This window comes from Eschrichtius robustus, chromosome 1 (assembly GCF_028021215.1).
Source record: "Eschrichtius robustus isolate mEscRob2 chromosome 1, mEscRob2.pri, whole genome shotgun sequence".
Classification (NCBI taxonomy): Eukaryota; Metazoa; Chordata; class Mammalia; order Artiodactyla; family Eschrichtiidae; genus Eschrichtius; species Eschrichtius robustus.
Genome location: NC_090824.1, coordinates 65,239,007 through 65,264,048, shown reverse-complemented (window position 1 = coordinate 65,264,048; position 25,042 = coordinate 65,239,007). Strand labels below are relative to the sequence as shown.

Below are 25,042 nucleotides of genomic sequence, written 5' to 3'. Positions count from 1 at the left end.
CAACTTTAATGTACTTCCTAGCCTGTTTATATTGTTAAACAACCAGTTTTATCCAGGCATGGAAATAGAGGGATAGGACCCTTAATGCAGACTGGGCTATAAGAGACAGTTATAGTCAAATACTTTTCATTATAGAATTGCTTTAATTACTTATAGAAGGTGGGTATATATATAATCATCTTCCTAGACCTTGTGGGCTACCTACTGTATTTAATAAATTAACTAATCGACAAATGTTCTAACAATCATGATTGTATCACCCTGTGAGGGTTTTGCTTATTTTTTGCTTGTTTCTGGATGTCTCTCGTATTCAAATTCTAAGCGATAACTTTTCATCATTAAAGAGGTTTGCAAACATCATTATAATTGCTTCTGCCCATCCCCCATCTTTCTGTGTTTTGAGTTTGTTTGGAAAGAATAAACATAGTATTCTGATTAGACACTTCTTTCTTTTTTCTGGCATCTGAGAGTAAACTTAGTTATGCACGAATCATTTTGTGTATTATGAGTCACTTGCTGTTGGTGAAATCGAATTTGTCCTTTTCCCTCTCAGATGGGAATAGGGGCTTACTGTGCTGGCCTCCTGCTCAAAGGGAGTGGGGGTGCTTGTGGCATAGCTGGAGGGAATCACTTTATATCCTTTTATACAATCTCTGGGTAGAATTGTTGAAGGACAGAAGACTTTTCTCCAGTAGGAGAGAGACGTTTCCCCCTTGATACAGGAGTCTCACACTCCAGGTGCTTTGACACATCACTGACTGCTGGAGAGCATGGAGCCAGTGTTTAATGCTGGTTCTTGGGTGTTAAACAGCCCTCCACTGCTTTTATTGTACCATTAATTGCCCTTAATGCAGCTGCATTTCTAGTACGCTTGGCTAGGCTCTGAAAATTAAGTAGAGGGTACTTTGTTATAAAATTTCACTGTAATGAGCTCTGGTGGGACAGGGTCTGTTAAGTTTGAAATTACCTCAGGCCATTTCTAAAGGACTTCTTAAAATATTTCACATCTATAAAAGTTTGTAACTAGATAAATAGCCGTGGAGGGTGTTTTACTAGGCAGAGGGAAATCCACACTTCTCAGTGCATCTTTCATAAAGTATGAATGTTTTGAATATTTGAAAGGGGTGTTTGTTTTCCTCATTTTCCTCTGCTTCCCATATTCACTAAATTCCAACTTTCAGCCTGTCATTACGTCAGCACAGCTTTAGCTGTTTTGCACCATGGTTTATATATACAGACCTTTTTCTTTTCTGTTTTTTTGTGTTGTTTTTGAATCCAAATCATACACTGAACTAGAATAAATATAGGGCCCCCCTCTGGGTGTACATAAATTGGTTCAAGAAGGGATCACACCTCCGAGAACAGAAACACTGAAAGGACAGCTGTAACTATTAGCCAATTAGTTTAATGTTACAACTACCAGCCAGGGCCTGAAACAGATTCCTGGTACCTGGCTAGTAGATGCTTAAAATGACTTTAATTCCCCCAGTATTCTTGGGCTATGTGACTGACTGACTGCTATAATGCTTTGTGGCTAATAAAATTTCAGACTGACTAATTTACCAGGTACCATTACCAAAACATCCAAGTAATCCGTACACACTCGTTGGAGACAGGTCCAGAACATATTCCCTTAGGACTGATTTAAAAAAACCTCACTGGGATCGGCATCACTGAGCTTTAGATGCGCTGGCACAAATCAGGTGCAGGATCTTCTATGGCTTTAGTGCAGCAATTTATCTGAGTTTTGTAGTTAAAGTTTGAGCATGAGGTAATTAGAGCCCTCCAAGCTTGAAATTCATGAACCTTATTCCCCCTTTAATAGACTCTATACAAGCTCGCCAAGTTCATGTTCGACTGATACATATGGAGGCGTCGTGAAAAGCCTCTGGTCAAAATGTAGTTTTAAAACATTCAGAATTGGTTTTCTTTTATTTTGAGCTCTTACGTATGTAAACAGGGAAGATTGCCATGTGTCATTACCAAGGGTCAGCCGACAGTCTCTTGTGCCCTTTGGAAATATTCACTGGTCAGTAGTCAAATACACGCAGCCGTGCAGCACCACACCTGCTGCCCAGATGGGTCTGACAGCAAACATGACATGACCAATCAGGACTGAAGAACAGAGGGGGCAGAATGCTGAGGGTCTTTTGGGTTTCTTCTACTGTTTATCCCTCCTGGCAAAAAAAATGGAAGATAACCTTTCTGCTGCTACCATTGTTGTAGTGGGCAGCGCTTGACTATATATACCTCTGCATCAGGCAGTCATAATTTAATCAAACTTCCCAATACGTATCATGTATATAGCTTTTAGCAGTTGAAAATGCAAGTGTAGGTTTAAAAATATGAATATCGACACATACACACCTGCTTATACATGTGCGTGCACACGAGCATTAGCATGTGCACACCCAGTGCAACCACACCACGCTGCCTTTCTCCCTTGATTCTCAGAAAAGATTGTTATGCTAAAACCCACAATATAGAATCAAAGCTCAGATATAGCCCTAAGGATTTTTATATATGCCAAAATATTTTCTCTCCAATAACCGTTTTTATTACTCCTATTTGTGAACAAGGCGACGATATTGATTGACTTTACAAAATCTGTGGGGGGTTTTGCTTTTGTTTTGTCTTCTTAATTTGCACATGATACCTAAGATACACATCTTTGAAGAAGGAGAAGGGAGCTAACATCTTTGAAGAAGGAGAAGGGTGTTCATTTAGTGGACACCTCATATGTGTCAAATACTGTGGTAGGCACTTTGCATACATTATCTCATTTAATCCGTAAACAACCTGCTGAAGTGGGTGGTGATATGTGTTCATATTTCTGGTAACCACATTTGTCTGAGATTTTTCTAACTGGCTCAAGGTCACACACCACCTAGGATATAACAGAAAAGTCCTGTTTATAGAATGTTACCTTAGTGACTTTCTTTAATCCTCCTCATCAGAGGCATTTTGCCAGCACCCATTTGTATTTTGCTGCGGAGAGATTCTCAAAAATCCAGATTGCATTCGAATTGATATATTCCTTACTGCTTGTTAGGTATGTGCTAGAAAATCGTCACAAACATTTGTATTTAGCCCTCGCCGCGACTCTTTGGGCAAGGGGTTTTTAACTCACTCTATAGATGAGGAAACCAAGACTGGAATGTCAAGTGTCTTGTTCACCGGCTGGTAAGTGACAGAGCTGAGACTAGAAATCAAGGTTTCTGTCTCCAAGAATTATGCTCTTCATACTAAACTATAGCTGCCTCCCCATCTTTAAAAGTACTCCTAAACACTTAGATGGAAAAATGTTGAGTACTACAAAGGACAGAGCTAGACCTCGGTGGAGATACTAACTGAAAGAATTTCTCTGTAAACAAGTGAAGTCATCAACTTCTGAAGGCACCATGTAGAGTTCATTACTCTTACTATCAACTATGGTTTAAATTATGAAGAAAAAGAAGGAGGTGGCAGCAGTGCTGCAAATGAATAAAAGTGAAATCGACCCAAGAAAATAAAGGTGCCCACAAAGTCCTGATCAGATTCCAGAAGGCCCAGGGTGAACTGTCTTTGAAGGAAGCAAAAGAGAGAAAAGCTAAGTGGAGCAAGTTGAAGGAGCCAAAAGGAGCATTTAGTATTTTCTTCTGAGTGCTGAGGATGCAGTTTGTTTAAATGATATTTTTGAAATTCTAGAAAAAATTGCCTTTCTCTCTTGCCACATAGAAAATTCAACCTTACTGAAGGTGAGGCAACTGCTTCTGTAAGACATGTTTCTTGGGAAACTGGGCTTTTTGTTCTGTCCTACACATAGCGGTTCTTGGCTTCTTTCTTCATTGGCTTAATCAAAATTCATTAAATAATGCAGGAGGAATATGAGGTTCTTCTTTCCTTTTTCAATTGCTTGTTCCAGCAAGTAAAAGGCATTTTTGTTTTCTCCGATTGCTTGATATTCCTTTAGTTTACATCTGAGTATATTAATGATCTGTTGTAATACTTGCCTATGGGTATTTGACAGATCTTGGCTGCAAGGAAGACGTACTTATTGCTTTTGTGATCCAAGAGTTGCAGGGACTCCAAAAGCAATTCCAGGTAACTCCTCTATTTGTGACATTTTCAAAGCTTTTGTTTTGGCAGGAGATACAAGGACAGAGAGATTGGGGGCCCACGGGACCAGGAGAGAGCATTATCACTGATGCATGAAGTGAGGGACAATATTGGAGCATGAGGTGAGGGGAAAGCCTTAAATAGCTTCATACAAAAAAGGGGTCTTGTACTTTTTATAGCGTGTTTGTAAACCCATCTATATGGAGTTTTCTTTTTCATGTAGTTGGCAGGAAAGTCACTCCAGCAATAGAGACCTGGATCTTAGGCAAGAATGATTTCCCCATGTATACAGTGGAGAAAACTAAGGAGGAGTGAGACTGCTCTGAAATAACGAGCCTATAGGACCAGCAGAATGAAGACTCTTCACAGTAGAAGATAAAGGATGGAGGTTTCAGGAGGACATGATGGCTTGATTTTAGATGTGTTTAGGCAGCTTTCCCTGTAGAAATACTTTTCTGAGCTTGGATTGTAGATCATTATGTTGTTTGATCATCATCTAGGAGAACTTGTTCTAAAGTTGAAGTCTTCATTGGCTGGATGGGCCACCACACCACGGAGCGTCATTTTTGTAGATTCAAGTTATAATAAAATACTGAATTAAAATATATGTTACATATTGCTCAGCTTTACCTAAACTCTGGACAGTCGTGTACCTTCTTTTGAGGGTTTTCCATCTTTCTGTGTCTCATGGCTGTTGCTTGCTTCTTTCTCTCAGGGTATAAACATCCTTAAGTCACTTAAGAAAAAACATGTCTTCACCCTGGGCATTTCCAACTTCTCTTCCTTGCCAAGCTTTCTTCCCTTATTCGCCTTCCTTTCACTTCCAAATTTCTAGAAAAGGAATTTATATAACTCGTGGTTTTCACCTCTCATTACTCCTCAGTTGACAGCAGTGTCCCCACCCAAGGTCTTCAGTGCTCTCCCCTTGGCATTTGACGTAGTTGATGAGTTTCTCCTTCCAGTGTTCTACTCTTCCTCTCTGTGGAACACCACCGCTTCTTTCTCTACCTGCTGCCCCTCTGGATGTTCATTCTCAGGTTCTTTGCTGGCTCCCCTTCCTTTCTGTAAATGCAGATGTTCCCCAGGCCAACCCCCGCCCTCCCCTGGCTTCTATGCCCATCTGTACGACTTGCAGCCAAGTCTTCATCTTTGCCGAATCTCAACCCAAAGCCTCAAGTCTACTGGACATCTCATCTCAACAGGTCTGGCCTAAAGACACCTCCAGTTCAGGGTCGCATGTTCTAGTATTGTCCTAGTATAGGTAATGATTGAAGCACCTATACTGTTTGCTAACCTAAACAACTGGAATTCATGCTTGACTCTTCTTTTTCCCTTAATAATCAGTCACAAAACTCTCTCAATCCTACCTCCGAAATACCTTTAGAACCGAACTCCTCTCTAGTCTTTCTAACTTATTTACTAGGATTAACTCATTATCATTTCTTGCCTAGACTATGCAATAGCCAGGTATTCATCTTTCCTCCAACACACAGTTCTACCCTGTGCCCCTCTACCCTGCTGACACAACACACACTTGTGCTTAAGTCCTTCCCCTACTCAGACTCTTCAAATGGATCCCAATCTCTGTGTGTAAACTACAAACTCCTCTGCGGTGCTCATGAGGCCAGTTGTGACTTTTTTTTGCCTATAGAGGTCTCCTGAAATTTCTTTCCCCACACGTGTAGGGAACTCACATGTCCTGCTGGCCTTTTGCCATTGTGTGTGTTCTTCTCTCTACCTCAACCACTAATCCCTGGCTTGTTTGCCTGGAAAATTTCTGCTCATGTCTAGCCCAAACATCCTCTTCTCTTTTACCTCTTTGAATTTCACTGGAGTTAGATGCTTCCTTTCCTGAGACCCTCCAAGTAAACCATTCTTTTACTACACTTTATATTTTCCTCTCCCCAACCTCTAGGTTCCTGGAGGATACTGGCTCCCTGCCCTTTCCTGAACCTGTTAAGCTTCTCGCATCTCAGGGTCTTTATACTTTCTCTTTCCTTCACCTGGACAGCACATTACCCCTTCACCTTATTCGTATCTCTACTCAAATAGATTGTTGGAGAGGTCTTCCCTGATTTTCCTGTATTATACAGAAATACCTGTCACTTCTTGCCCCTCCCCCCTTTACTTTTCTTCAGGCTGCTTACTGTGTTTAGATGTGTGTGCATTATTATTGCTGTTGTTGTTTTTCACTTCCCCACTGGAATGTCAGCTCTGTGCAGGCATGTTTTTCTGCTTTGTTCACTCTTCTATGACCTCGCGCTAGAAGAGTGCCTGGTATTTTGTAGGCCATCAGTGAATATTTCGATGAACAATTGTATTCCATTCAACTAGCATGTTACTAGGCACAGAGCAAACACTCAGTAAAGGTTTATTAAAAGAATAAGCATGGAGTATGCATTTGATCATGATAAAATAAATTCCCATGCCTGAACCTGCTAAACTGAAGAGACCAGTGGCTTCCTGGAAAAGAGAAGGAAGACAGCTGGAAGACAAATAAAAATGACTGGCTAGTGGCAAAGTCCGTTCTCATCAGAATGCTGGTTCAGTTATTCAGTTCAGATTTTTGGCAAGTGATGCAGATTCTTTTTCAGAAAATGTTGATTGATTGCACAGTTGTACCCACTTCATTTGCAAACCTTCATTATCTCTTTTTCCTTTCCTCCCTCTGTCTGCATTTAGAAGGGGAGGAGCAGTGTATAATTCCACAAAGCAATTTTTGTGAATAAACCAACTAACTGGCTGCTGCTTTCAGACTCAGAGTCCCACACAGAATACAAGTGTCTGCTTTAGTTGTGTGTTCTCTGACTGAGTCTCCTTGCATTCATTCATTTGGGTATTCATTTGATTACTTACTCATTCATTCAAGGAATCATTTGTTCAGTCCCACTAAGTGCCAGGCTGGTACAGGATGTATGTGGATGCCTGGCTCTTGTCTAAAGCAAGAATTCTTGATATGAGGTCTGTGGATGAGTATCAGAGGCTCTCTGGAATTTTTGTAATTGTATGCGCAAAGTTTTGTGTTTGAATATTGCCTTAGGCAGACAGTTTGCTTAAACATGTCTGTTATTCAAAGAAAGAAACATGTTAAGAAGCTCTGACAAAGAGAGGCTTGAGCTAAGCTGTGAATCTAAATAATAGGTCTTCAAATTAGGGTTTTTTTTCTCCTTGATATGTTTCATGGTGGTGATGAGTGTGAAAGTATATGCTTGTGTGTGTTCTTAATTTTAGGTCTGACAATCTTGTCAGCTTGTTTACTAATCTCTAAACTCCAAATAGTGTTCATTTTTCTTATTTAGTTTCTAACTCTGTGTAAATCATAGCCTCTCTAGGTCCCCAAGAGGCAGATGGCAATGGTGATGTAGACCTTGATCTGCTAACATAAGCAAGACCTAGCTCCCACTCAGTTAAAATTGATAATTGTGTGGGCTTTTGTTTATATGAAGTCTGAGAAGATGATGGGGTTGTAAGACGTGATTTTCGTTACCAGTGGTGGTGGCTCTGTACATTTACCTAATCAAGTTATGTTGGAAGTGTTCAGCATCTTAAAACGCATGCCTATTACTGCTAGAGTAGGCCACGAGTGAATCTTCAAGAGAAAATTCAGTGGGCGGTTGCTGACACTCAGTGAATTGCTGGCTCTTTGCCCAAGTATGTGTGAAATGTTTGCACTGGTTTGAGGCCCTGATTGCAGTTGGCTCACAGGGTTTGTGGTGACACTGTAGATTTTATATCACGCTGCAGGAAAGACAGAAACTAGGGACAACATACAGAGAAACAAAATATTCCTAATATTTTAGGAAATAATTTCTAAATATTCCTAATATTTAGGACAAAATAGTCCTAGTATTTTCGTAAAAATTGGGACAAAGATAGTGATTTAGAAAGTCAGCTTTGTCTCAGCCTCCGCTTTTCATAACATGCAGGAAAGAGCTGACATGTGCTGAGTGACTCCCGTGGGCTAGAACTCTAGAGTGTTCATTTATTCACAGATATTTACTGTGCACCTTCTGTGTTCTGGGCCCTATTCTAACTGGTAGGGTTTCAGCAGTGCACAAAACGATTCCTCCAGCTTAGGAAGGGAACAATGCTAGTGGAGAAGAGAGACAACACGCAAATAAGTTCTAGGAGGAAAATAAAAACAGGGCAGGGGGATGTCACGTGTCCTCACAGCAGCTCTTCTTGACAGAATGAGACATTGAGGTCCACAGAGCCTAATTTGTCCATGACCACCTGGCTAATAGAGATAAATGGAGGATTTAAAACTCGTTCATCCTGACTCCAGAACCCAAATCCTTTCCTCTGTGTGCAGCCATTTCCCAATAATGTGATTCCTCCCATTGAACTCATGCAAGAAGAGGACAAGGAGCATCTTGGGAAGGAATCAGATGGCCTACAGTAAGGGATCTGAGTCAGGACAGTCCCTTTCAGAACACCAAGGTGAGGAGATGGAGATTGGTTCGAGATGGCGGAGTAGAAGGGCGTGCGCTCACTCCCTCTTGTGAGAGCACCGGAATCACAGCTAACTGCTGAACAGTCATTGACAGGAAGACACTGGAACTCACCAAAAAAGATATCCCACATCCAAAGACAAAGGAGAAGCTGCAGTGAGACGGTAGGAGGGACTCAATCAGAATAAAATCAAATCCCATAACCGCTGGATGGGTGACTCACAAACCAGAGAACAATTCTACCACAGAAGTCCATCCACTGGAGTGAAGGTTCTGAGCCCCACGCCAGGCTTCCCAACCTGGGGGTCCAACAACAGGAGGAGGAATTCCCAGAGAATCAGACTCTGAAGGCTAGTGGGATTTGATTGCAGTACTTTGACAAGACTGGGGGAAACAGAGACTCCACTCTTGGAGGGCACACACAAAGTAGTGTGCACATCAGGACCCAGGGGGAAGGAGCAGTGACCCCATAGGAGACTGAACCAGACCTACCAGCTAGTGTTGGGGGGGGTCTCCTGCAGAGGCAGGGTGTGGCTCTGGCTCACTGTGGGGACTGGGACACTGGCAGCAGAAGTTCTGGGAAGTGCTCCTTGGTGTGAGCCCTCCCGGAGCCTGCCATTAGCCCCACCAAAGAGCCTGTAGCCTCTAGTGCTTGGTCACCTCAGGCCAGACAACCAACAGGGAGGGAACTCAGCCCCACCCATCAGCAGACAAGTGGATTAAAGTTTTACTGAGCTCTGCCCACCAGAGCAACACCCAGCTCTACCCACCACCAGTCCCTCCCATCAGAAAGCTTGCACAAGCCTCTTAGATAGGCTCATCCACCAGAGGGCAGACAGCAGAAGCAAGAAGAACTACAATTCCGCAGCCTGTGTAACAAAAACCACATTCACAGAAAGATAGACAAAATGAAAAGGAGAGGACTATGTACCAGATGAAGGAATAAGATAAAACCCCAGAAAAACAACTAAGTGAAGTGGAGATAGGCGATCTTCCAGAAAATGAATTCAGAATAATGATAGTGAAGATGATCCAGGACCTCGGGAAAAGAATAGAGGCAAAGATCAAGAAGATGCAAAAAATGTTTAACAAAAACCTAGAAGAAATAAGAACAAACACCTAGAAGAATTAAAGAACAAACAGAGATGAACAATACAATAACTGAAATGAAAACTACACTAGAAGGAATCAATAGCAGAATAACTGAGGCAGAAGAACGGATAAGTACCTGGAAGACAGAATGGTGGAATTCACTGCTGTGGAACAGAATAAAGAATAAAGAATGAGAATAAATGACGACAGCCTAAGAGACCTCTGGGACAACATGAAACGCACCAACATTCGCATTATAGGGGTCCCAGAAGGAGAAGAGAGAGAGAAAGGACCCGAGAAAATATTTGAAGAGATGATAGTCGAAAACTTCCCTAACATGGGAAAGGAAATAGCCACCCAAGTCCAGGAGCACAGAGAGTCCCAGGCAAGATAAACCCAAGGAGAAACATGCCAAGACACATAGTAATCAGATTGACGAAAATTAAAGACAAAGAAAAATTATTAAAAGCAACAAGGGAAAACTGACAAATAACATACAAGGGAACTCCCATAATGTCAACAGCTGATTTCTCAGCAGAAACTCTACAAGCCAGAAGGGAGTGGCACAATATATTTAAAGTGATGAAAGGGAAGAACCTACAACCAAGGTTACTGTACCCGGCCAGGATCGCATTTAGATTCGACGGAGGAATGAGAACCTTTACAGACAAGCAAAAGCTAAGAGAATTCAGCACCACCAAACCAGCTCTACAACAAATGCTAAAGGAACTTCTCTAAGTGGGAAACACAAGAGAAGAAAAGGACCTACAAAAACAAATCCAGAACAATTAAGAAAATGGTAATAGGAACATACATATCGACAATTACCTTAAACGTGAATGGATTAAATGCTCCAACCAAAAGACACAGGCTCGCTGAATGGATACAAAAACAAGACCCATATATACGCTGTCTACAAGAGACCCACTTCAGACCTAGGGACACATACAGACTGAAAGTGAGGGGATGGAAAAAGATATTCCATGCAAATGGAAATGAAAAGGAAGCTGGAGTAGCAATACTCATATCAGATAAAATAGACTTTAAAATAAAGAATGTTACAAGAGACAAGGAAGGACACTACATAATGATCAAGGGATCAATCCAAGAAGAAGATATAACAATTATAAATGTATATGCACCCAACATAGGAGCACCTCAATACATAAGGCAAATGCTAACAGGTATAAAAGAGGAGATCGAGAGTAACACAATAATAGTGGGGGACTTTAACACCTCACTTACACCAATGGACAGATTATCCAGACAGAAAATTAATAAGGAAACACAAGCTTTAAATGACATAATAGACCAGATAGATTTAATTGATATTTATAGGACATTCCATCCGAAAACAGCAGATTACACTTTCTTCTCAAGTGCACACAGAACATTCTCCATTACAGATCACATCTTGGGTCACAAATTAAGCCTCAGTAAATTTAAGAAAACTGAAATCATATCAAGCATCTTTTCCAACCACAACACTATGAGATTAGAAATAACTTACAGGGGAAAAAACGTAAAAAACACAAACACATGGAGGCTAAACAATACGTTACTAAATAACCGAGAGATCACTGAAGAAATCAAAGAGGAAATCAAAAAATAACTAAAGACAAATGACAACGAAAACATGACAATCCAAAACCTACGGGATGCAGCAAAAGCAATTCTAAGAGGGAAGTTTATAGCAATACAATCCTACCTCAAGAAACAAGAAAAATCTCAAATAAGCAATCTAACCTTACACCTAAAGGAACTAGAGAAAGAAGAAGAAACAAAACCCAACGTTAGTAGAGGGAAAGAAATCATAAAGATCAGAGCAGAAATAAATGAAATAGAAACAAAGAAGACAATAGCAAAGATCAGTAAAACTAAAAGCTGGTTCTTTGAGAATATAAACAAAATTGATAAACCTTTAGCTAGACTCATCAAGAAAAAGAGGGAGAGGACTCAAATCAATAAAATTAGAAATGAAATTGGAGAAGTTACAGTGGACACCACAGAAATACAAAGCATCATAAGAGACTGCTACAAGCAACTCTATGCCAACAAAATGGACAACCTGGAAGAAATGGACAAATTCTTAGAAATGTATAACCTTCCAAGACTGAACCAGGAAGAAATAGAAAATATGAACAGACCAATCACAAGTAATGAAATTGAAACTGTGGTTAAAAACCTTCCAACAAACAAAGTCCAGGACCAGATGGCTTCACAGGTGAATTCTATCAGACATTTAGAGAAGAGCTAACACCCATCCTTCTCAAACTCTTCCAAAAAATTGCCGAGGAAGGAACACTCCCAAACTCATTCTATGAGGCCACCATCACCCTGATACCAAAACCAGACAAAGATACCACAAAAAAAGAAAATTACAGACCAATATCACTCATGAATATAAATGCAAAAATCCTCAACAAAATACTAGCAAACAGAATCCAACATCACATTAAAAGGATCATACACCATGATGAAGTGGGATTTATCCCAGGGATGCAAGGATTCTTCAAAATACGCAAATCAATCAATGTGATACACCATATTAACAAACCGAAGAAGAAAAACCATATGATCATTTCAATAGATGCAGAAAAAGCTTTTGACAAAATTCAACACCCATTTCTGATAAAAACTCTCCAGAAAGTGGGCATAGAGGGAACCTACCTCGACATAATAAAGGCCATATACAACAAACCCACAGCAAACATCATTCTCAATGGTGAAAAACTGAAAGCATCTTCTCTAAGATGAGGAACAAGACAAGGATGTCCACTCTCGCCACTCTTATTCCACATAGTTTTGGAAGTCCTAGCCACTTCCTAGTCCTAGAGAAGAGAAAGAAAGAAAAAGAATACAAATTGGAAAAGAAGAAGTAAAACTGTCACTGTTTGCAGATGACATGATATTATACATAGATAATCCTAAAGATGCCACCAGAAAACTACTAGAGCTAATTAATGAATTTGGTAAAGTTGCCGGATACAAAATTAATGCACAGAAAACTCTTGCATTCCTATACACTAACAATGAAAGAACAGAAAGAGAAATTAAGGAAACAATCCAATTCACCATTGCAACAAAAAGAGTAAAATACCTAGGAATAAACCTACCTAGGGTGGTGAAAGACCTGTACTCAGAAAACTGTAAGACACTGATGAAAGAAATCAAGATGACACAGACAGATGTAGAGCTATACTATGTTCTTGGATTGGAAGAATCAATATTGTGAAAATGACTATACTACCCAAAGCAATCTACAGATTCAATGCAATCCCTATCAAATTACCAATGGCATTTTTTACAGAACTAGAACAAAAAATCTTAAAATTTGTATGGAGACACAAAAGACCCCAAATAGCCAACGCGATCTTGAGGGAAAAAAAAGGACCTGGAGGAATCAGACTCTCTGACTTCAGATGATACTACAAACTACAGTAATCAAGACAATATGGTACTGACACAAAAACAGAAATATAGATCAATGGAACAGGATAGAAAGCTCAGAGATAAACCCACACACCTATGGTCAACTAATCTATGACAAAGGAGACAAAGATATACAATGGAGAAAAGACAATCTCTTCAATAAGTGATGCTGGGAAAACTGGACAGATACATGTAAAAGAATGAAATTACAACACTCCCTAACACCATACACAAAAATAAACTCAAAATGGATTAAAGACCTCAGCGTAAGACCAGACACTATAAAACTCTTAGAGGAAAACATAGGAAGAACACTCTTTGACATAAATCACAGCAAGATCTTTTTTGACCCACCTCCTAGAGTAATGGAAATAAAAACAAAAATAAACAAATGGGACCTAATGAAACTTAAAAGCTTTTTCACAGCAAAGGAAACTATAAACTAGACAAAAAGACAACCCTCAGAAATTGGAGAAAATATTTGCAACAAATCAACAGACAAAGGATTAATCTCCAAAATATATAAACAGCTCATGCAGCTCAATATTAAAAAAAGAAACAACCCAATCAAAAAATGGGCAGAAGACCTAAATAGACTTTTCTCCAAAGAAGACATATAGATGGGCAAAAGGCACATGAAAAGCTGCTCAGCGTCACTAATTATTAGAGAAATGCAAATCAAAACTACAATGAGGTATCACCTCACACCGGTCAGAATGGCCATCATCAGAAAATCTGCAAACAACAAATGCTGGAGAGGGTGTGGAGAAAAGGGAACCCTCTTGCACTGTTGGTGGGAATGTAAATTGATACAGCCACTATGGAGAACAGTATGGAGGTTCCTTAAAAAACTAAAAATAGAACTACCATAGGACCCAGCAATCCCACTACTGGGCATATACCCTGAGAAAACCATAATTCAAAAAGACACATGCACCCCAATGTTCATCGCAGCACTATTTACAATAGCCAGGTCATGGAAGCAACCTAAATGCCCATCGACAGATGAATGGATAGAGAAGATGTGGTACATATATACAACGAAATATTACTCAGCCATAAAAAGGAACGAAAGTGGGTAATTTGTAGAGATGTGGTTGGACCTAGAGACTGTCATACGGAGTGAAGTAAGTCAGAAAGAGAAAAACAAATATCATATGTTAGCACATATATGTGGAATCTAGAAAAATTGTACAGATGAACCAATTTGCAGGGCAGAAATAGAGACACAGGTGTAGAGAACAAATGTATGGACACCAAGGGGGGAAAGCGGTGGGGGAGTGGTGGTGGTGTGATCAATTGGGAGACTGGGATTGACATGTATACACTAGTATGTATAAAATGGATAACTAATAAGAACCAGTTGTATACAAAAATAATAAAATAAAATTCAAAATAAGAAGATACATGCATCCCTATGTTCATAGCAGCACTATTCACAATAGCCAAAACATGGAAACAATCTAAATGTCCATCGACAGATGAATGGATAAATAATATGTGGTACGTATATACAACGGAATAGTACTCAACCATAAAAGAAGAAATGAAATAATGCCCTTTGCAGCAACATGGATGCAACCAGAGATTATCATACTAAGTGAAGTAAGTCAGAAAGAGAAAGACAAATACCATATGATATCACTTATCTGTGGAATCTAAAATATGCCACAAATGAACCTCTCTACAAAACAGAAACAGACTCACAGACATAGAGAACAGACTTGTGGTTGCCATGGGGGAGTGGGGGAGGGAGAGGGACGGATGGGAGTTTGGGGTTGGTAGATGCGAACTATCACATTTAGAAAGGGTAAAGAACAAGGTCCTAATGTATAGCACAGGATATAATGTATATCAATATCCTGTGATAAACCATAATGGAAAAGAATATTAAAAATATATGTATGTGTATAACTGAGTCACTTTGCTGTACAGCAGAGATTGGCATAACATTGTAAATCAACTATACTTCAATTAAAAAAAACAAAGTTATTCTTAAAAAAAAAAAACACACAGGGAGATCAGCTCGGTGCTTTGTGACCACCTAGAGGGGTGAGATGGGGAGGGTGGGAGGGAGGGAGATGCAAGAGGGAAGAGATATGGGAACATATGTATATGTATAACTGATTCACTTTGTTATAAAGCAGAAACTAACACACCATTGTAAAGCAATTATACTTCAATAAAGATGTTTAAAAACAAAAAAAAACAAAAAAAACAAAAAAAAACTCCAAGGTGATAGGACAGTCCACCTGGTGACGGGGTTGCCTCACACAGTGCCAAGCTGTCTTCTGTGGCGTAGGTGTGCACTTCAGGAACTTTGACTCAGGCAGTGCAGGAGGTCGAACAGTAAAGTTAGGGTTTGCAGACAGAGCTGAGCGGACCTTGACTCGCCTGGGTGTAATCACGTGACTGTTAAGCTGTAGTGTTGAGCCCCAAGAAGTTGATGTGGTAGTGGGGTACCCAGCCCTGCAAGTGCCTGTAGGAGTATGACAATCCCTTGGGGTTGCAGCTTAAGGAAAAGCAAGCTGGGGGTGGCCAGATGGTGAGCCTGGAACCTTGCACACGCAGCTATGTTAATGTGAAATGGTTCTCGCCTCTGTGTCCAACCAGTGGGTCCCAGGGTCTTGGCTGTCACAGTTCACTGTCTACGTAACCTCAGCCTTCACACCACAGTTCCAGCAGTACCCCTATTCTGAAGCCTTTCCCGCCTCCACTCTCCCTGCCCCCATCCTGAGTTGAGAGTTGAGTCACCACATTTATTGTGTTTTATTCATTTGCTTATGTATCAGTCTTCCCACTAGATCCCAGTCACCTGGAGAGTCAGGATGGTGCCTTTTCATTTTTATATTCACTGACATAGTGCCAAGCAAAAAGTAGAGGCTCAGCATATTTTGCATGGATGCTTTTAGCTTTCTTCTGCTGACATATAAAGAAAGCATTCAGAAATGGAAATGGGAACCGGGCTTACATCACTAGCTCCTAGGTCACTGAGGTTAATATCTTCGATATTATAAATGTGTACTAAATTTTGGATAAATAAATATAATACCGTGGCCTGAGATAGTTGAGCTCTGGAAGTGGATCAGTGTGACTTTTCAGTAGCAGGTGCGATTATTATCACAGCATCTCGTCCTTTGGGCCAACAGCCCACTACTTCATGGAACTATTTATGTTGACTGCTCTTTTGTCAGAAAGTCACTAAAGACACTGCCAAGCATTGATGTGGTCCAAGAGTGAGCTAGCAAGCGAGAGAATGTGAATATGGCTGAATATATGAATGGGTGAACAGGAGAAAGAGGAGGGGAAAGGGACAGAGACACTGCCTTCTTTCTACCTCGGAGACACAAGCTACTTCCTGCAGAGCCAGTGTTTCTTAGCTCCCTGTCGTATCACTGGCCTGGGAAAGGCTGGAGGCTGGATGGAGCATTAGACTGGAAGTAATAAAGTTGCACCTGACTTACCTCACTATTTGTAGCAGATGTTACAAATGTCATAACATGAAGCTTTGGGATCAGACTTGGGGGAAAAAAAAATCAAGATAACAGCTGTGGACTTTTTCCTTTTATCAGTGAGTGCTGACTGACACCATACAGATTCAGTGATAATCTCCACTCCCTTCCTACTGGGCAGGATCATGCCACTAACAGTCTGTGTGCCACTGAGGTCAGAAGGGGTGACAGTCTTACAATGGCACTCAACTGAAAGGCTTTTAAGGCAGTTTGCAAAATGAAAGTATAATAATCCTTTTTTTCAGCCCCTGCTGAGGGGGCATACCAAATCTAAGCCCCATTAAAAATTTAAACTTCTCAAAAACATTTCTAGCATATTATTAGAGGAGGTCATTTCTACCAATTAAAGGACAAGTAGCCAACTTTGCCCGGTTAGTGCTGCATTCAAATCCCAAATTAGATGCGTGCTGTCTAGTTTTCCCTTTGATAGCTATGGTCAGGATGTGCTTGATGTCTTTCTGTGAATAGTGCCCTTAATTTCATGCGATCTCGTGGTGTTCCTTCCTGACATACACAGAGTAGGTGATTTGTAGAAGGTTGTCATAGGAAGAAAAGGAACAAGAACAACAGGAACAACAAGAAAAGAAGCAGCTCAGAGCTAGAGATTGCAGATGGTACTCAAGGGGCAGAGCTCCTTCCCACATCAGGCACGTGTTCAGGCTCTGAGCCCGGGCTGGTGTCTGCACTGCCCACTCCCTGTGGCCCACAGGACCCTTCTATCACACAGGACTGCCTCGCTCAGTAGACTCTGTGTTGGTCATCTTTGTGCTCCCAGCGCCCAGCAGAGTGCCTGCCGTGTAGTGAGGTTTGGTACGTGTTTGCTGCTATAGCCCTGAAGCCAGAATAAATTCGTTGATATCTTCTTGCTGAGTTCACGTTAGATAAAAATCAAGACCCTCTGCCACTCAAAGTTTCTCCTAGTCTCCATTCTTCATTCTCAAGTCACTTTATAACTGCCTCACTCTTAAAACTTCCCCAGATTGAGAGGGAGTGCAATTCATGATATCCATCTCTCTGCTGGAATCCAAAGACAGGAGTTAGTCAGGATCTATTTTTTTTATCTTTTATTTATTTTGTAAATACAAAGAGGAAATTTTCATTTCCTTCACTATGTAAAGGGAATTAAATAGTTAACTTTAAACTTTGCATCCAAAGCAACCCCTGTAGCATCAATTTGTTGAAGCCAAGCAATACATTCAGAAAAGGCTTGGAGTTGTGTTTGGATTTCAAGTCCTTTAAAAGTGACTGTTTTTTTATATCCATTGTTATGGAAATGATTAAGAAAGTTAAGCTGGAATGATTACTACCTACCATTTTCAGAAAGTCCTGTTTGGATTTGCAACAGTTACTTTGAAGCAGCAAGAAATAAAGCATGCCTTCATCTATTAGTCCAATCCTGCCCTTACACCTCCATGCATCTCTTGAGGATTCCCCTCATGTGCCCCGCTCCTCAACCTTCAGCCTAGACTGTGGATCATGCCTGTATGTTCCTGAGGTTTCTGTCCTCAGAGATGTTGACTGTCAGGGCTTCATCATTCCCTCAGGTGCTGTCACTCCAAACAGCAGCTTAACCCGTTGCCTTAAGAATTTCATTGTCAAGGGGAAGTTTGGGTTCCCTCAAGAAGAATGTGAATCAACTTCTATATAGCCCGTGTAAGGTAAATATAATAGCTCCTATAGTAACTTCCAGATTGTCAGAGAATGGCTATTCCTCTTTCCCCAACTACAGATGAAGAAATATCTGCTTTGGTAAGTCTCATTTCCTTCAATGGAAAAGCAAGGCAGGTGGGCAAAATGACTTTTTCTTTTTTTTTTTTTTATGAATTTATTTATTTATTTTTGGCTGCATTGGGTCTTCGTTGCTGTGCGTGGGCTTTTCCTCTAGTTGCGGCGAGTGCGGGCTACTCGTGTTGTGGTGCACGGGCTTCTCATTGCAGTGGCTTCTCTTGTTGTGGAGCACGGGCTCTAGGCTTGTGGGCTTCAGTAGTTGTGGCTTGCGGGCTCAGTAGCTGTGGCTCGCGGGCTCTAGAGCGCAGGCTCAGTAGTTGTGGCGCACGGGCTTAGTTGCTCCACGGCATGTGGGGTATTCCCGGCCCAGGGCTCGAACCCGTGTCCCCTGCACTGGCAGGCGGATTCTTAACCACTGCGCCACCAGGCAAGTCCCAAAATGACTCTACAATGGAAACTCAGTACTAAAAAGAAGTCCCTGTAATTTGTACAAAAACCTTTTCAAGACTTATTAAGGTAATACTTCGGTGCTATTTCACTTTTAGACAATTTTGCCATTTTGATGGAGAAAAGTTTTGTAAAGAAAAGTTTTCAAAAATATGTGAATACTACTTAGTTCTTCAGAAGATAAGAAGCTCATGATAAACACATCCTTGTTTAAAAAGATCTGTTTGAATGTTGTGTTTCCCCTTAGTTTGTACTAGTTGAAGCCATACAGATAGGCTTTTTTGAGAAAAGCAGACATGGTTCCTTCTTCTTAAATTCAGCAATTCATTTGTAAATATTAATACTCTCACAGTCGTATCACCCTTAATGCTTTTCCCTAATATATTCAATCCATACTTAAAATGTGGGAGAAATTTAAATGTGTTGCATCAAAGAATTTTTTTTTCTCAAAGAATTTTTTGATTCAGCATAAGACTTCTTAGAGTTTCAATTATTTTAATAGATTAAATACTTCTTTTGTCTAAATGGCTAATATAATGTGTTAATGGGTTTGGGATATGAATTATTAAGATGTATTTTTTGATTTTTAAAAATATTCTAGATATGAATTTAAAAATAAACAACTGTACTATTTTTGAATATGGGAGGTTTTCCTTCTTATATTTAATGTTAATCTAACATTCAAATGCTGGATTAATAATACTTGTCCCTATTTCTCTTCTGTGGTCCTCAGTTATCCTGTATTTTAAGTGGCAGAAAACTAATCTTGGTTGAAAGTACACTGTAAAAGCATTGTTATTCTTTGTTTTCAGATATTTGCATTATGCATTGTGTGGAAACTCCACATATCCTGCTTTTGACAATAGAGTTTCTGTTTTAGTGCTGCTGTATGGGTTAAGCTGGTACCTAACACTGGTTATTTGAGTGTATCATCTCCATCCCAACCTGAAATTCCCCCAATGTTTAGGGCATGCACAAACAATGAGGAATTTAGTGTTGAAAGGGTACAAATTGTGAATTTGGGCAGTAGGCAGAGCTGTGAGAATGAGTGTCAGAATGAAGAATTGGTCCCATAGTCAATGAAGGCATATAAATGTTTATTTTATATAAAGGGAAACACACACGCACACACAACTGCATACCTCATAAACTTCTAAGGCTCCTGGGAAAACCCTCCCTGGCTTCATTTGCCCTACAGTGAGGGAGGCTAATTGACATTCTTCAAGGGAAATCCCTTTTCTTCTCTTTGGTAGCCATGGAAAGACTCATTAAGCATTCTGTACTCCATTCTTTCCCAGACCCTGACTTTGCTTAGCCCAAGTGCTAAAGCCCAGGGAGTGATGTCGGGATTTCATTAAGCATGCCCTTCAGTCCTCTCTTCCCCCAAGCTCAGTGTGGGAACAGAGCCTTGCCCCTTAGATGACAGATTCAGAGGGTACCCATAAAGCTTGCCTTTTTACTCGGTGGATGATTTTACTGTTGAAATAGCACCTGCAGAATGTTAAGGTTCCATTCACCCATCCTGCCATTCTGCTCCCCACGGAGGGAGAGCTGGATGAGAAAGTAGCTCTAAAACGGTCTTCCCTATCTGCTAATGACAACTTTTTCCAAATAAAACAATCTCTTGGAAATCCTGCCTCACGATGTCATACTCTACCTTTGAATATCTTTTTCAAGTGATCCCTGAAATAATGAGCCCCTTTCTCTCTCCCTGCCTGTGCTTTACCTTCCCACTGTGAGCTGTGCTGGTGAGGAGCTGGGGCAGTGCCAGCTTCTCTGGAAATGGGTGTGGGGAGGGTTAGGAGGAAAAGGGCAATGCAGGACACAAGGCAAGAAGGGCTCGTGACTTTTCCCTCTTTCATTATGTGTGTCCACTGAGCTGTCCTGTTTCTGTTTTGTAATGGGTTCTTATGTGGCAAGCTGACCTTTTGGCTGAATAGGTCAAACTCCCACTGAGCGATAATCCTTAGTCTTCCTGGTGTTTGTGCATCCCCGAAGGTGACAGGCACTGGTTAGGAATATGACTGGGGTGTGTGGTATATTTCCCCAAAGAGGAATTGTCTTTTACTGCACTTAATTAATTCTCCAAGACTACCTCACAAGGTTATGTGGAAGAGTCTAGATTAGAGTATTTTTGCTGACATTGTTGAGGGACAAAACTAATTTTTCAGATACATATTTCAGATTGGGGTTTTCTTCCGTCTTCCATTTTTTAATGAGAGAAAGGCCAAAGGCACAATCCTAATGATTCATCACATCATTTTAGAATTCTGAGACAATCAGAATTTCTTTAGTTGATTTTAAAAAATCTTTCTCCCTGTATATCTCTTCCACTTAAAGTCTCTTAAAACTCTAGGTGTTTTATTTCTAACCCTTGAAAAACATGAGATGATCATGTTGTGGTCTTGATAATTATATGCTGGGCCTAGGTTTGTTTTGAATTGCTTAAAATTTTCTTATGGAACGTTTATTAGGTCTTATAACACTAGTTACTCTACAGTAGCTAGCAGTTTTCAGCATCAAATAGGTACTCAGTAAATGCTGAATCGAATTTGAATTACTATATTACTATAGCTTGATTATTTTTTCTTTTAACAGTTTATATAACCTGTTCAGTTTATACAACTCTCACATCTCATTGTCAGTGACTTAAGAGATATAATCCTCACAGATATGGGATTACGTGTTCCATTTATTTAGCAATGTGCTGTGCATTTTTTAGTTAATTTAGTGTTGTTTAAATTTCAAACGCAGTGTCTTTTAATTGAACAGACAAATGAATGAAGTGTCTGTAGGTCAGATAAAGCATTGACCTATTCAGCAATAAGAAGTATGCAGTGTGTGGGGGCTACCAAATGGTTTTAGAAACTGTCAACTTCCAAAATAAAACAATCTGAGAGAGCTTCATAAGCAATGTATTACTTTTCTGAGAATGATGAGCCTCACTGAGGAAATGCCTCTTTAGTTTTTCTTTAAGCATAAATGATACTCCGTAAACACAATGAGATTAACATAGAGGAACAAAATAACTGTTTGCATCGTTCCTGAGTTATCAGATTATTGTCTCAATACTCAAAATACCAAATGTGGTAGGATGAAAAGTACAAGATAAAAAGTACATTATTTAACATCTATTCAGTTACCAATAATGCTACAGTCAGAGCTGGGCTTCTACTGGGGGCATAATGGACTCCTGTTTAACATATTTATGTTGGTTGTAAAATTAGGAACTGTCATTACAGCCCCATATTACCTGCATAAATGCAAAACATATAAATCAAGAGAAGTTCCAGTGCCATAAAAATGCCATTGAAGAGAAAAGCATGAAACCACTTACGAGATGCTTGTATGTTATGCTAGCATGTACTAGGGTGCACACTCAATTTTCTAGAGAGTCTGAAGAACAAAGAAAAATAACTATGCAGGAAGGACTCATGGATAGAAGAGCTGATGAAGGCATGTGGGATCCCCAGGCTGACTAAGGAGCTTTTAAAATAAAATTCCTAGTTATTTATGCATTTGCAACATTTACTTAGAGAACAGCTGAGCCCTAAGTTGAGGAAAGGCAGGAAAAGAAAGGCCATCAATGGGCAGGCTTAAATAACCCCTGCAGGACCCCAATGTAGTCACCTGTCTCCATGCTTCTAGAGGGCAGTTGTTACTGGAGCATGCTTCTTGGGCCTTCTAGTAAATAAACATGCTCCTTTCCTTTCCTGTGATGTTTTAGGGTCCTCTGTAGGTTGGTGGCTGTTGCTCTCTTGCCCCACTCTTAATCCAGTTCTTTGGAGAATAGTCTATGTTCTCTAAGATCAACCCCGTTTCTTCTGTGAGGTACAATGGTTTATTTTGAACCTCATAATTGGAAGTCCTGAAATGCCCCCAAATTATGAACTATTATTAAGGAGCTTTCTGGATCCTCATTACGGCCTCAAAAACAGAGTGGACACTTTTGAAGTTTTTCAACACCCCCCTTCTGCCTCCCCAAAGCTCCCCTCCCCCCAACAATCTTAACAAAAAAAAAAAAAAGAACTGCAGATTTTATTCATGTGGGATCATTCACACCAAGCTACCATAATGTGCAATTAACACTCTAGAAACTGAAAACAGTATTCAGCAAGACAGCTGCATTATCAAAAATGCCAAAGGAGTTTTGAAGGGAGTAATGTGCATGTTAGAATAGGAAATTAATCAGAAATGCACACACACCCAGTAGTACTGTCTTAAGTACATCTTAGATTAAAAATTTTTAAATCATATGTCTATGCTTACAGTAATGATTAGTCTCAGGATAGAAAACTGATTTTTCTATTTTAAGAATATTAGTTGTGTGTTTTGCTTCCGAAGCAAATGAAGAATTTGGAATTGAGATCTTTAAGATCCCTTCCAGCTGGAATATTCTTTGATAATAATCACTCTTCAATTATATTTTATAAATTTTCCCAATGAAAATAATGCCCCTTTTATTTCTTCTTGCTAGTGATAATGATACTTACCACTCATGCAATTTTCAAAGTGCCTTTCAGACCTGGCAGACATTAGCTTGCAATTGCAGGGGTAAACTGCCTATTTTGCACAGCACAATAATCATAAGTACATTTATATTATAATCCCTACTAAGCTATGGATCCAACTGACTGACTTAGTAACTGAAACGAAGCAGAATTATCCCAGCAGCATTTTGCTGGAATTTTCTTGTCAACTAGCTGAGAGTGTTTTGAGAAGTAAGAAAGTAGGGGATTTGATTTTATTTTCAATTTATGGTGTCTAGGTTTGAGAGAATAGAGGTTTGTCATACAATTTTTAAGAAAAGCAGGAAGACATAAGGAATGTACTCGTTGGAAATATGGAAAAGTTCTGAATATTTTTGTTCATAAATTACTGGAAAGCAAATTGATTTTTATGTTTGAGAACTTTTTAAAACAGGGAAAATAGCCAGAACAGATTCAAAAGCAAATTGTGACCCCATTCCAAAAAAAAATTGTGAAGAGAAGGCCCTCAATTTTGGATCCCCAAGTATCATGCATTAAGCTCTTCTGTTAGGGATTGGGAGGCCCTTTGGGTGTATGTGCCTGCAGACAGCACATGTAAGGTATGCCAGGAAGAGAAAGACAAACTATAAGTTAGTAGGAGAACAGAAGTATACAGATAAGAGAACAGTCACTGACCTGCAAGACACATGCTGGGCAAGCATCCACCTGGGCTCCCTGTAGGTCCTGTAGGAATAGTTACATGTGAATGTTCAGTAAATATGAAATCCAGCCATCCTGAGACACTTAACACTAGTGCAAGCAGTCATTAATGAGAATCTCTTAGCCGACATGTTGTGCTTATTAAATTACGATAAAGTTATTGCATTAGAACATTAAAAAAGTCCTGTTTGCTTTTTTCTAGCCTAGAGGATATTAAACATTCAGGTTTCTCTGGGAGGAAAAGGCAATATGTATATGCTTTAAAAACAACAATACCTAAATTTTAAGAAAAACAGTTTACCAATTTATTTTAAAAGAACGTGAACATTCATATTTTTTTGTTTTGTTTTGTTTTTTTGCTCCAGTGTAGGAAAAATAGTTCAAAAAGGAAAAGAAAATTTTTTTAAGTCTGGATATGATTTTTCATGTTTGTAGAAGTTGATATTCTGAGATGGAAATTCACCATAGGCTCTGATTTTGCTCAGGCAACTCAGAACCAAAGTTAACACTGGGTTGTGTTTCTCTCAGATCTCTTTGATATAGTAGCTGTCTAGTGACACAATTACAGAGAAATGAAGCTGAAGGTGTAAATCAGAGCCCCAACTTAATTTTTTCTTTCTTTCTTTCTTTTCTTTTTCTTTTTCTTTTAAGTTATAGGTGCACAGCGAAGGAGAAGCCCCAGTGCACTGGCCATTGAAGTATTTGAAGCACATTTGGGAAGTCACATTTTGCAGGTACCTTTAAATGAAAAAGAAGCTTGCTTATATTTTACTAAGAAAAATCCATGTTTACTCTTTTTATAAAAATGTCTTTTATTACAGCTATGTATATGACTGTTGCTATTTTATCTTGGAATTCTGAAATTCTTATGAATTTATTTTTTCCTTTTTAGAAAGCCATCCCTTGAGAGCATATTAATGAGAAAGGGAGGGCAAGTATTATTTGTGCTATAATAATTGAGATGAATTGCACTATTCAGTTGATGTACAATGTATAGTAGCTGGCTGTTCCCAGAATGATTGTGTGTGCTGCATTTGTAAGTGGACATATGTGTGTGTCTTTGGAGCTATATATTGTTTTTGGAAGAGCAAAA

The 25,042-nt window shown here is 39.7% G+C and overlaps 1 protein-coding gene across 2 annotated transcripts in view; it reads left to right on the top strand.

The window, feature by feature from the left end:
* The window catches only part of NPAS3 (neuronal PAS domain protein 3), an 855,298-nt gene that overhangs the window by 395,082 nt on the left and 435,174 nt on the right, over window positions 1-25,042 (top strand). The window contains exon 3 of one of the 2 annotated variants that reach the window (XM_068534504.1): window positions 24,601-24,683. In XM_068534504.1, coding sequence (XP_068390605.1) covers window positions 24,601-24,683 — 83 coding nt within the window. The remainder of the gene's footprint in view (window positions 1-24,600; window positions 24,684-25,042) is intronic. The other variant, XM_068534494.1, reaches the window with a different exon arrangement.